At 47.9% G+C, this 14004-nt stretch overlaps 1 protein-coding gene across 7 annotated transcripts in view; it reads right to left on the bottom strand.

The window, feature by feature from the left end:
* Positions 1-9096: 9096 nt before the first annotated feature.
* The window catches only part of LOC131205961 (protein alan shepard), a 141077-nt gene continuing 136169 nt past the window's right edge, over positions 9097-14004 (bottom strand). For 4 of the 7 annotated variants that reach the window (XM_058198287.1, XM_058198286.1, XM_058198290.1 and 1 more), the window contains 4 exons: positions 13180-13324; positions 12742-13112; positions 12487-12657; positions 9097-12426 (listed from right to left, as the gene is read on the bottom strand). In XM_058198287.1, coding sequence (XP_058054270.1) covers positions 12256-12426; positions 12487-12657; positions 12742-13112; positions 13180-13324 — 858 coding nt within the window. In that variant the 3' untranslated portion in view covers positions 9097-12255. The remainder of the gene's footprint in view (positions 12427-12486; positions 12658-12741; positions 13113-13179; positions 13325-14004) is intronic. The other 3 variants (XM_058198288.1, XM_058198289.1, XM_058198291.1) reach the window with 1 other exon arrangement.

Genomic DNA, 14004 nt, shown 5'->3' with positions numbered 1-14004 from the left:
CAACTGTGCAATGAAACAATACAACAACAACCATATTCTTCAGCATTTATACTTTTCGTCTTTTATTCCGCGCAATGCCGCAAATTGTTCTTTTCCATTCCATTCCACATCGCGTATGCTCCGCGCGCAGGTTTCCTCCGATTTTCTTTATTTTTCCACTTAAAAGCTAGATGTCTGTGTCTGAGTGTGTGGGTCTGTGTTTATTTTCTCTGATTCTCCGCTGTTCATCGGCGTTCTCGGTTTCTCGTTTCTCTTAGCGACTAAAGTTTTTACCCTTTTGCTTGCTCGCGCCTACTACTACCGTTCGTCGGTTCACACCATTCTGCGCCTACGTTTCTGCTGTTTCAACATCATCTTAGAGCTACAACGTGTTTTTTTGTTTTGTTTTGCATTTTGCATCATTCTACCATTTTTTTTTGTTCTTTTTTCTGTCAATGATCAATTATGTTTTTTGTGTTTTTTTCCTCTCATTCATTAAGTGTCGATTTCTAAACGACGCACGCACTCGCGGGGGCTTTCTGCCACACGTCGTAGCGCGCAAACCCGCGCAGATTTGTGAGCGCAATACTTCTTCTTCCCGACCTTGCTTCTATTCGTGTTTGGTTGCTTTCTTTTTGCTACAATTTGCCTCTCGCCAATGGGGGAGTCGTCCTTTAAATTTTCTGCTACTCCTTGCGGTTCTTGTAAAGTTCAGTTTCAATAGTTTCTGCGCTCCGCCGTTGCCTAATTTGATTCGCACACCACGCCGTACCAACACGATTCATTCTAATACACACTGTCGTCTGTCTCGCTCGCCGTTCGCTACTACGTGTTTCGGGTCACCTGTGGGACACATTTTTCACTTACTACTAATGTTTTTTTTCCTCACCATCCTCATTCTGGCGGCCACCGAGGGACTCGGCCAGCGGGGGGAATCGGTGATCGTTTTGTTGCTTTGTTGCATCATGTGTACTTGCTACTTTCATTTAACATCCTTAAACACTAAGCGATCGAAAATAAGACCAAAAATAAGTGTGTTTTTTATTTCAATGCTCTCCACCGTCGTCCTGTGGCATTTGAGCGCGCGCGACGCGCGCACACACAACATACATATATCTTCGGGCCAGCATCTTCTAAGCATCGCTTCGTCCTCATCATGGCGCATCTCGCATTGGCATTTGAACACCTGCATCTGCCCCCCTCGTCAAAGCACGGATAGCGCGGTAATCAGAGTAAAGAAAGGACGCTCTCTGCGCAGGGAGCACAAGCTGCGCGTGTTCCGGGGGTCCTCGGATAGCGCCCGGCCCCCGTTGTTTCATGTTGCGCTTTCATGTTTTTGACACAGGCAAATTCCGCAAACATTCAACTGCACCGCACTGCACCTGCACTGCGCATTTGCATCCTCCTTCTTGTGCTCTCAGTAAAACAGAACCGAAGGTGGAAGCCCCGTTCGCGTTTAATTTCGTTCCTAATGGTAGTGCGTATCGTATCTTTTGACGTGAGTTTGTGTGTGCTGTTTTTTTTTGTCTCTTTAACTTTTCATCCATTCACGTGCGCAAGAAGCACAGCGCTATACGAAAGTCCGTGCGCGGCGCGCAACATAACGCAAGAAACGCAAATATGTGCACGACATGATCGGGCGATTAGGTGGTTGTTGCTAGGTGCTCTCTCTCGCTCTCGCAATTCGTCCTAGCTTCGTAGACTTCGCAGAAAATCTCAATAAAATGACATTGAAAGGGGTGTAAAAGTGTTGTTTCAATTTTAGTGTGAACACGATGCGCTTTACCGGATCCGAAAAAAGGGTGACACTACTAGTCGTGTGTTGATCCATTCGTTGATCGTGTATGAACCGTGTCCTTTGAATTCCTCCCGGCCCTCTCCTTTAATATCTTCGATTGTGTCGTTCTTTTAACAGGAAGATTCAAGATTGTTGAGGCTCGTTTGCTTTCCCTACCAAGCACCGCATCGAGTGTCGGTTCGTTAGGTTCGGTAAATGTACACCTTCAAAACCACAATCTGCCAAACATAAAAACGGGTGACCCCGATTCCAACGAAATGTTGTTTGTTTAAAATCCTAAAAGTGTGAGGTTAGGATTAACTCGACATCGTCTACCAGTACAGGGGGGGAGCAGCACCGTGTGGGTTGCGCGCGCCCATCGGCAAGGATTCACGCCCGATCCCGTCGCCGGTCGTATATGTGTTCTGGGTGAGTGTGGGAGGGTCGTCTTGTCTTTCTGCCCGTGTGTTTGCTGCCGCCGCTGCTGGCGTTTGTAACTCTAAACAATTGTTTACCCTAAATAGTTTTGCTTACAAACTAGCAAAAATTTCATTCATTTGGTTAATCCTAAATCCTGCTGCTGCGCGCTGCTGCTGCGGATCCTTCCATTTTCGTCCCAGCGCGCGCGCCCGCTAGCGATCGCCTTCACGAGCCCCATTCGCTCAATTCGTGATTCGTCGGTGAGACTCACCGCCGCCGCCGCCATCTCGTTCATAAGTCGTAACATTTTGCACAGTTTGCGCGCTCCCCGCCTGTTTTTTTTATCCTTTTCTCCTCGTCGTCCTCAAGCCGCTCTGAGTCAAGTTGTCACCTATGTGACCTATAAATACGTCTAGAAGTTCGGGCCTCTCCGGCCATCATCTGCCATCTTAATTCTAATAAAACTACTACGCGGTTGCTTTCAATTTCCAGTTTCCATTTCAACTACTTAATCCTGTGTTCTAGTTCCACACCCGTTCGGGGCGGCTGTGTTTCTACCTCGCTCGCCGTTCGCCACTCGCCATATTTTGTTTTCATTTTGTTTTACATCCTATTCTACGAGAGCGTGTTTGCTAGTGATGCGCCGCTAGTGTCTGCTTCCGCCGGGGGGCCGGGATTGAGATCTTCCCGTGCCACGTGCCCCCTGGTGGAATCGATTTCTCTTTTACTACTAAACACCAGGCCGCGCCGCCTTTCTTGTACCGTTTCACAATCGCCTACATGTTAGTTACGTGTTACGTGGGCTTCATTTCTTTGTTTTCTTATGTTCATCTTTCGGTTCGGCCGTTTCTCCCACTTTTACGTAAAGAATGAAGTAAAAAGACATCTCTTCCGGTTCGCTGCTTCTTCTTTTCTTTTTGCTTTAAATTTCCCGCGCCCAAGACGCGGGTGATCATGTTTCATCAGTTGCATTAATTTGTTATGTTCAGTGTTTTTAACGTGAGTAAAACATGGTTTTTTAACGAATGTCCCCCCTCAAAAATGGTGGTACGAACTGAGCCTAGGATAAAAGGGAACGTTCGGAAAAAATGAAGACAATGCACGCGCAAACACGCTGCACCAAAGCTTACGGACACCACTAACGCTACTGATTCGTCGCGGAATCGATAACAATGTGGCGGATCTACCAGATCTGCCAAACAGAACCCAACATCTGCAAAACATAACTCACGACAACCCAATACTTATCCAATACCGACATGCAAACATCTGGAAGCAATAAAGTTGCATACCAGACAGTTTAACCATTGCATAAGCCATAGGCGCGATGCAACAGTCCAAACAGCATGGAACCGAAAAGGGTCAGTTTACAACTTTCCAAACCCGAACGGCAAGGCAATAAATTAAAACAAAACCAACCCAAGCACAGAACCCAAGCGTGCAACAAAACACCACGCTTGGGCAAAACAACCCGAATCAGAAAAAACCCAAAGCAAGAAATACGATGCGTAAGCAGACACCACGCATCGAACGATGGCAAACATTCAAACTAACAACAGACCCAAAACTAAACCAGAACAAGACATCAGGCCACCCAGAAATTAGACCACCCGTAAGATAAACATGTAAACGAAATAGATCCCGGGAACGCAAGTTTAAACAGTATAAAAATAAAGACGAACGACTCAGAGAACAAGTATTCCTGAGCCGGAGATTAAGCTAACCACTCCGTGCTAGTGTTTCACTTCACCGTTCCACAGCATTATGGAAGTGCCCAGTCCCCCGACCCACGGTAAGGCGGGCACTCTCCCAACACAAACTACCGTGTAGAGGTAAGACACTCTACGTGTCTTCCTCACAGTTGTCCGGTCAACTCCACCGCAGTCCGTCCGTGACTCATCGAAGGAAGCGTCACGCCCAGACGCCGCGCCGGACAACGGGGATGGTTTACTCGACGAACGAACCGACCCGATTAGCCGGTACCCGATCGCCGAATTAAACGGGTCAGACGTAAGACCTTGCTTCGCAACGGCAGTTCCCCCGCGGGTACGCTAATCACACCACAACAACAACGGCCACTACATCGCCCCCACCCCCACGTACATGCCATCGCGTTCTACACACACATACACACGCTCTGCTCTACAAAGAGAGTGAGGGAGAGAGAAAAAAAGGATTCACAATAAATCAGACTTACAAGTCCTGATGTGTTTGTTCTCACTGTCCACGTATCAGTTCTTCTCCGAGCGAGCGGTGGAAGAAAATGAGCACACTAGAAGGGCTGCGGTTGCTACGATAGCTACACTCTGCTGCCTTACACTACACTATTGCCTGCTGCCTCGGTTACTGCGCTGCTGCTGCTGCTGCTGCTGCTACTGCGGCAGCGCCTACTACACAACTACGGGCTACTACGGGCTAACACTGCTACAAACTATGGCCTACAACTGTACTACTTCGTCGGCGATCGTGCGCCCTGTAAGGGAAGTGTGGGCCCCTTTGTGGCCCTCTAAAAACCACCAAAAAACCTACATCCACCGCGCGCCGCCAGATGGCGCCAGGTTGTCCGTATTTCTCCTGTATTTCTCAATTTGTATCCACGCATGCGAGTGTCTGCCTGCGGCTGGTCCCGCTCGCCGTTCCGGATGCTGCGGATGCTGCACCGAAGGGGGTCTGCGAGCGAGCCCCACCATGCTCGCAACCACACACTCGCACTCGCCGCACACGCGAGTTCTTTCGCCACCGTTCGTTGACTCCCTCTAAAAGGTAAATGGTTCGAAAAAATCACCGTGCAAGAAACCGTGCCACTGCTATATTAATGTATTACATCATTTGTTTTTCTTATGCTTTTTTTGTTCTTGTTGTTTGTTTTGGTTTTGCTTCGTTTTGTAGCTTTGTTTGTTTGCGGTTCGGTCGAGCTTTTCGACCGTTTTCCGGCGCGCGCTCGAACGGTACACAGATGACAGGATGATCCTCGACAGCGATCCTGTGACTCCTACCGACTAAGATGCACCGAGGCGTGCACCCAACTACGTATTACTAAAAGAAAAACGCCCCATTCATGTGGCGTGTGGGGGAAAACTGCAAACATGGCTACCTTCTGTTGCAGGCTGGGTGGGTTATGCACAGTTGAGGAGCGAACGCCCGGTTCTGCGCAGCGACGAATCCCGACGATCACCAACCACCAGCCAGCCAGCGCGCTGTCACCTATTGATTTTACTCCGGCTCCCGATCCGGCTAGCGCTTTTATCTAACATTCACACACTTAGCAACACTCATCGCGCGCGTGTGGCTCGTTTCCTAAAGGTAGCTACTACGGCACACAACAAACTAACACCAGTTTTGCCCGTACGCGCCCGCACGGGTTTTGTTACGGTGCGTCGGCACTGTTCGATACTGCTAAACTTCTTCTACGTGAACAGAGTGGGGAATGGCGCTTGGACGCTACTACGCTGCTGCTACTACTCAGTCGATTCATAGGGATTATTGCGACGAATTCGTGCGTTGGCCTAGAAGGGAGTCTAGCCGGGGTTTTATACAACTGTTCCTGTCTATACTTCCGCTCACGCGATCCGCATTTGTTCCGTGTTTCAGGTTCGTTTCTGTCGCTTCGGTTTGCGCGATCATTATTGTTACGCCGTTCGTTTCTGGCTCGTTCCGTTTTCAAACCTTTCGTGGAAGGTTTTCAATGATAGAATTGTTTATGCTTCGTTTTATTGTTTCGCGTTCTGTTTTCTTTGTGTCCGTTTGATCTATGTATGGTTAGTATGTACCCTTGCAAAGAGAAGTGCATTTTGAGATTTAAGGGTTGGCCGTTTTTTGTGTTTTTATAGAGTGCGTGTTTAGTCGTTTCAGCTTGGTAAAGGGTGTTCGTTCAACAGTGAGTCGCTAGAGAAGAGAGAATGGGTTCGTGGTTTAGCCGTCTTTTGTTTTTAGTGAATCCGAAATGATTTTTACCAACATCTTTGAACATGCACAGCCGGATTGGCGAGAAGCTGGCGGAGAAAATGGGCTTTTTGGCGATTGACCGCAAAAAATATAATCATCTTTGGATGGTTTGCCGTTCGCTGTCGTCTTCGCGGCTTTAATTTACAGTATCGGCTAGGCATCGATCGATCGGCCCCGTTTTGGGATATAATAACTGTGGGCTCAGCACTGTGTGGTAAAACACTTCCATCCCTCGCGCACTGCACGTGCACACTTTGTAAAAACAGCTCTGTACAGCGTAGCGTCTGTGGCGAACTCTTGCTCTAGGTATGGCGATCTCGTTATGAATATGCTCCTCTCGGAAAGATCGGCTTTGCAAAGGTGTACAAAATAGAGTTTTGTTCCGCAGCTCGGGTCCTGTCCGGGGACTGGTAGTAAAGTACACTGCACCGGTTTCCGTACCGTACCGCGGACTTAGGGATCGTGCTACACTGCGCACCACCATCATCATCGTCGGCCATACAATCGACGGTGTGTGCCTTTGGAATCAGTCTTTCCGTTCGAATGTGCGCGACAGTGAAGTGCGTGAATAGATGGTGCACATTCAACGTGGATAACAACTTCTAAGTAAACTAATGGAAGCAACAATGACGCAATCCAAAGACAATTTGGTAATAGTGCTAAACTAAACAACAGCGATCTCGTTCCACAGGAGCCACCGGATCACTGCGAAAGGTTACAACTGAAGCAAACGAACTGTTGTGGTTCGAAAGTAAGCACTCGATCTCTCTCTCTCTCTAACCCGGGGCTAGGGGGAATTTCTTATTAGATGTAGCGTATCTCGTATTTTTGTCTTCTTTTGATTAAACAATACAAGCATAACAGCAAAACAAAAGGAGACTATTACCTCTGTATCACAGCATGAAACATATTATCACATAGCGTGTTTGCAGCGGATGCAACCGGACCGCAGTTGCTGCCTCCGGTTGCATCCTGCAGTCGGCAGGCAAAGTGTCAATTCGTGTTCTAAAAATAAGCATAATATTTCTTTATATTCCTCTCCTGTTTCGCTTCTTTATATCGCCTTTTGTTTCTTCGTTCACCTTTCCCCGTTCGCTTCCCGGTTTCTCTCATTAGCCTATGTTGTGATTATATCGTGTATGTGATTACAAGTGTCATTAGCGCTGTAGATAAGCAATACTTTACTACTATTAATGGTTGCACGTTCGCTGGCAAATCATCATTATCGAAAGAGCGGTCGCCCAGCGGTACACTTGTCCATTTTCTCCACTAGTTCTCCTCAACTCGGTTGTTGGCATACATAATGTTCAAAACAATGCCTTTTGGTATAGAATCCATTTCGGTAGCAGGAAGTCGGAGCGGCCACGAGGTCCTGCAGATATGGATCGTAGGATTTTGCTTTACTGGAGTTTGGAAAAGGTGAAAAGAGGATCTTAACTTTTTCGCGTTGTCTCTCTCTCTACCTCTGTGGGTTTGCTTTCGTGTTTCGAGGAGTTTCGTTAGCCAGATGCATCCTTGTGTTTTGAGGTTTATGTTTTACTTTTGTGTTGAACCCTCGAGGGCAATGTGAATCCATCAAAGGTCGCCTTCAATTAAAGTATACGCTCGAGTGATCGAAGCCTGAAGGCTAAGCCAGATAAGGGTCTAATCGTCACGCGCGTTTTGATTTTTCAAACAATACCAAGCGTCCTGCAGAGACATATACATATGTATGCTTCTCTGTCCGGCTCCAGTGCCCTGTCGGGTGTTTCGGGCGGTTTTTGTATGAACTCGTTCACCGCTAGTGTCACTATTCAATTCAATTCAATGAAAATTCAACAACTGGAAAAAGGGACTTTCAAAAATATTTGTGTAGAAAAGTTTGTTATTTCCTCTTGTTTTCACCTGTTCGTGCTGCGATAGTTGTTTGTGTTGTGCTTTCGTGCTTGACTCCTTTCGCGCAGCGCACACCATCTCCTGTTTGGCTCGTTTCGCTTTCGTTTGGAATTGTATGTTTGATTAGCTTCTTCACTATACTCATATGAAATGGTGCATGAGTTGTTCATGTTACTTTTTATCAATTTTTGTATTGTTCTCTGTTTCACACATATTATCGTACACTGTTGTGCCCCGCTTCCGAATGATAGTGCGGTACCCTTTTTTTCGCTAGCCCAATTTGTGTGTAGCATCTGGGTCTCGTTCAATGTGGTTTCTACTGCTTCGTGCGTTCGTGCCCGTCAGTATCAGTTACTTTTCTTATCATTGAAGGTCAACGTGTTGAGTGACTTGTTATCCACCATACGCACACGCACGTCTTTTCATAAGGTTTTGGCTTCTTCATTATAGAGCAAATGGTAACAAGGAGTCTCCCATTTTCGTGTTTGTGGAAAATAAATTGTGGAAAAGGCACAATTTGTTTTCATTCGCTGATTTTTCCGGTAGCATCATCATCAGGTAGCGTTTTGGTAATTTCCATCGATTTCTTCGCGGTTATGATTGTGGGGGCATCGGCAAGAACCAGTAGACATATGGGGAAAAATGCACACTCTTGCACACGTATACAGGTCGGTTCGGTGAATCGTTCGAATGCACTGGCACACGGCAAATGCGTCCCTCGTCCCTCGAACCAAACGGGTGTTATGCCTTACAAGTCAAAGTAACAACTAAAAACTGAAACAAAACAAAACATATACACAAATCGCGCACAAATAGCGATAACCGAAAAACTTACACGAAAGCGTTGCGATTCGTATGGGGCTGTGGGAGTTACGGTGCCACGCGGTGTAAAGAACTAAAAAGGGATGGGAAAATATAGAAACAATAAAAACTCACCAAACGTTCTGTGTTACCGGAGTGGCTTCATAACAGCACTATTTTAGCGGTGCATTGTCGCGACATTGTCAAAGTTTCTCAGAAGAATTTCGATCCCATCCCGCCCAAGGACCCGAGCGCGAGAACATCATCGGCAGTCAGGTCAGGTTTTCTCTACTCGCTATCATTTATTCATCCGCATTCTCTCTCTCTCTCTTTCTCTCTCTCCCTCTCTCTCTCTGAGGCTGATCGACGCACAGGTCCAGAACCGCCCGAAGATCGCCCACCTTCGCTCCATTAACAACTCAAACACCTTCCCCCGTACACAGTGTGTTGTGATTCTCGTTTGACGCCGCGCGTTTTGGCGCTCGTGGTATGTTTCCGTTTGTGTGTGTCTGAGTGTGTGTTTTTTTTGTATCTTCTCCGAAAGGGATCAAAAGACAAGGAAGCAAAGTCATTTGCCAATAGGGAAGGATAGGAAAACATAAACAAAAATTGTGAACGAAACAGCAATACGGCCAAGACAAACATTCAGCATTATCGCGCGCACACCTCGTAGAACCGTTTCTAGGTTCATTTACTCTTTTTCCGCTGTAAGTTTCACTTTCCTCTGAGCCAGATCCGTTTTCGTTTCTTTTCCGTTTGTTCAATCCGCGTTTCTGGGGTTTCTCTACTTTCACTCAATCCTGTGTCCTGTCGCGCTATCACAATCACACAAAATGGCGTTTACACTTAAACGCACAAAGAAAGGGTGCTGCAGGCAGTGGAAAAAAAGAGTGACTTTTAAACAAAAAAAAGAAAACAGACGAAAGGAAAAATTGGAATAAACAAAAGGAAAATGTTCAAACGAAAAGGTAGAAGCATCGAAACCAAATCGGAGACTGTGAGGAAAGAGTTGCAAAATCTTTCGAAAAAATCCTACTTAACGTACTAAACGCACTAAATACTAAATCTTATTAAATTAGGATGATCATTCGCGCGCGCTTCTGTCGTCGCGGGATTGACTCGGAGCTGTTTTTGACGATTTTTCGAGTTCATCTTTCGATGCAATTTTCTTGCTCTTTCTTGTGGGCCTTCCTTCCATGCTTTGCCTACCCTCGCGGGGATGTCATTCTACGAACGATCAACGGTGTTTTCTCTCCATTGCCAGTCACCATGCATAAAGGTAAGATTCAAAACTCAGGCGGCATTAATCGCCTGCGCCGCGCTTGTCAGTCATCCACGGCGCTCACTGTCCACCCATTTTCTTTCCTAAAACCCGTCCCCTTCTCCCGTTCCGGGGGGCTTCCCCCATTTTGCTACGACTTTTACTTCCAATAATCGGTCTAGGAAATTGAAATAAACTAGCATTCTTCCGTCCATTCATCCGATGCGTCTGCGTCACTCCGCAGCGCGCACATACTGTGCTTCTCTCGCTCTCTGTGCTGTCCCTGAAAGCTCTGTTTTCTACTTTGCGACAGGCGACCCACACTGTGACCCTACTGTTCACATCTCTTTCGCTTCGTTTCATAGTTACTTCTACTACTTGCTCGCTGTGCGGCACCACTCGGTTTGCGCATTCGGCGAGCTTTTTAAATTAACCATGACAAAAAACATAATTCAGGGGAACAAGGGAAACAAGGGAAACAATAAATTAAAATTACACCTACTAAAATCAGTTAGCGACACACTTCCGAGCGGGGGAAGAATTGATAGGGAACGCGAAACTCAAACACGGAAGAGAAAACAAAAGAAAAACACGCGGGCATCATTACTAAGAGCTCGAAAGAATCGGAAAGGATCCGAAAACTCAGTGCCCGTGACGCAAAGTTTTCGTGGCTGGATGCGGTTTTCCTTCCAGCTTCTCCTGGCATCGAATGTGGTCAGCCGAATGAACTATTCGGGTATCGAAAAACCCCGGTTAGTAGGGGTGCGTCAGTCAGCTTCATGGGTCTCTGCCATGCGTTAAGCCGGTGTGTGCAGGGCCCAAAAGGGGCCGCTTCTTTCGAATGCAAGCGTTAGGCGCTGTTTAAATAATAATAATGATAAAAAAACAGTCCCACATCAACTCTTCCTCCGCCTCATTCGAATATGAGGTCCAAAAGTCTATATTATTCTCCTTCACAGTCGGTCTCTGTCCGTATCTCGTTCGCCGTATCCGTTCTTAGTAGCGACCCGCCCGATTGGTTTCGCTGTATTCTTCACCAACGATGCATGGTGCTCGTCCTCGTGTCATTGGCGCGCGTCGTTCAATTGTCGCCATTGGCCACAATCGAATGCCACGCCGGAACGCACGGGTACTACTCTCCTCTCTGGGGGTGGTATCTTTGAGGTATCTCTTTCATTTCAGGTTGGCCCCACCATCGGGTGAAGGTCCAAGGAGAGGGAGTTTCACAGGAAAAAACAAACAGAAAACATCACAATCTCTAACTCCATCAACTTTTCGCCCGATTGATCGTTCGATTTTGCGACCCCCCGCGCATGAGATTGTGATGTGATTCGGGGACTTTCTCTCTCTCTCTCTCTCTCTCTCTCTCTCTCTCTCTCTTTGTATCTTTCTTTCTTTCTTTCTTTCTTTCTTTCTTTCTTTCTTTCTTTCTTTCTTTCTTTCTTGCTTGCTTTCTTTCTTTCTTTCTCTCTTTCTCTTTTTCTTTCTTTCTTTTCTTCTTTCTCTTGATCTCGTGCACTTTTTCTGTCTCGGTTTTATGCTGTTACGCTGTTGGTTGCGCCCCCGATGAGGTGCAAGCAAATTAAGGATAAACAATTTACAATTCAATTCCGGGCGGTTGTTCCGGGGATCGTGTTCGCTCGTTTCCTTCTTCGTTTCGCGCCGGCCCCACCGCTCGCTCACGCTCATCTTTAAAACTTTTTATCGGTTTCGTTCACCGTCGCCATCGATATTCTTTTCGTATTCGTTCATCATCGTCATTCGCCATCGATCCGACCCGATCGATGATGCTGGACGCTGGATCGATCGATCGATCGTGGCAGCATCATCATGGTTGGAAAGGAAAGGAACACACGTTCGGAAACGAATTCTCGCCCGCACACGCAAGGTTAACAGGCAATGCTCTTTTGATGTGTTTCCTCGTTTTTGGTAGTGTCTGTGTTTGTGTTTGTTGTTTTTTTTCTCTGGTTGACAGATCGCACTGGCGATCGTCGCTCTGTTGTTGTTGCTGTGTAGTTGTTCTTGTTTGCTACCGTCACTCTCCCGTCCCTGCTACCGTTGCTGCTGTTCTGCGAGAGACGGATGATCGTAGTGCTAGAAGGTGTTGGTGATGATCTGAGGTGTCGTCGGGAGGACTGGTGGTGGTGGTGCTGCTGCTCCTGGCAGACCGTTCGGGAAGTGGGAAGTAGCAGCAGATCTACTTTGGAGCATGCTGATACTGCGTGGTGTACGCTTCGTCCGGCGAGGCGGCCGTGCTGGCCTGCTCCGTATCACCCATCTGTAGCGTGTGGATCACGGACGTCGGATGGGTCGGATAGTACGGGTAGGTTGGGCTGATGTACTGCTGCTGGGGGAGTGACAGGATGGGCTAAAAAAGAAAGGCACATTGGTTATTGTGTCTACGCGGAAATCGACCCCGGATACGTACCGATGAGCCAATCTGCAGTGTGGCCAGTTGTGGCATCATACCGTACTGCACGGCAGCAGGATTGTCGCTGGACATGATCATCGAAACGCCTCGCGGCTGCACCTGCGTTACGCCGTCCGTCTTGTACGGTGTGCCGACCGACAGGTGGGAAGCAGGAACCTGAACGTATTGCTGCAACGAACCGGAACACGGAAGGAAGGATTGGAAATCTTGGGCGCCGGTCAAACGTGATAGCACTCCCCGCGAGCCGCGTACCTGCTCCTCTACCGGGGCGATCGCTTGGGTCATCATGTAGCTCGGCACCCACTGCGAGCCGGGCACGGCGGCGTAACCGCCAACCTGCGGTGTGCTGAACCCTCTGTACGGCATGTTGATGTGTGTGCCGACGTTCACACCGATACCGTTCTGCTGCATGCTCGGGTCGTAGGTCACCGGGATGCCCTCGGCTCCCTCGCGCCAGGTCCGCGTGTTCGGGTCCGGGCTCTTGAACGGGTTCTTCTTCTTCGAGCCACCGTCGGCAAACTTCACCAGCAGCGGTTCCTTCGCCCCCGGCAGCTGGTTGCCGTTAAACATCTGAATAATCTGTTCGCACTTGTCCCGCGATTCCATCCGGGCGAATCCAACACCTGGAAGTAGAAGCAGAGAAGTTGAGTGACCCATTGGGCTGACATTGGCGGCGGCGCGCCAGCTTACCTTTCGACTGTGCATTCTGATCGCGCAGAATTCGGGTCGAGATGACCTGGCCGTACTTGGAGAGTAGATTCTCAACGTCCGTCTCTTTGTAGTTCAAGGGAAGATTCGCAATGTATAGATTGGTTGGATCCTGCTCCTGTTGCTGCTTGTGTCCGGAATGGAGATTTTTCGTTTATGGAAGACAACACGGTGTGTGTGTGTTTGTGTGTGTGTGGGGGTGGGCGAGGGAGAGTGTGTTAACAGTTAAACGGAACGGGAAATGTGGTGCGGATAGATTGGACATTCCATGACCACACACGTATTCGAGACGGGGCGGAAAGAGGAAGAAAAGAAACATCATTAGTACAGTTTTGCGTCTTCCGCGTGCCTGCGCGAAGCTCTCTCTCGTTGATTTTTGTTGTTTTTTTGCAATTATTTCGATCTGGTTCTGGTTTCTCGTTTCTTGGGGGGCGCGCCTTGGGTCTCTCGGACAATCGGTTGCGGACACATTTTGGGGGTCAGATATTTCGTAAGACGAACGAAAAAAAAAACGGTAGAAAACTAAATCCGAAACAAAATGGCAGACGGACGGACGGACGGAGCCGACGGTGGAACTAACGCTGTGTGTGGGTGGGGGGTATTGACGGATTTTCTTTGCGTGAGCTATCGTTTGGAAACAAATCCGACTAACGAACCGGTGGTGGTCCGTGGTTCGGGAAAGCAAAAATAGTTGGCAAGGACACTGTCGATGGAAGAGAGCGAGAGACAGATAGAGAGTGAGAGCATCCAACATCCTGTCGCCTTTAACGTTGGACGGAACTCGGCAAACTCGGGCTAGCAGCAGGG

Source organism: Anopheles bellator, chromosome 1 (assembly GCF_943735745.2).
Source record: "Anopheles bellator chromosome 1, idAnoBellAS_SP24_06.2, whole genome shotgun sequence".
Lineage (NCBI taxonomy): Eukaryota > Metazoa > Arthropoda > Insecta > Diptera > Culicidae > Anopheles > Anopheles bellator.
The sequence above is the reverse complement of the archived record's forward strand: the minus strand, read 5'-3'. Positions and strand labels throughout refer to the sequence as shown.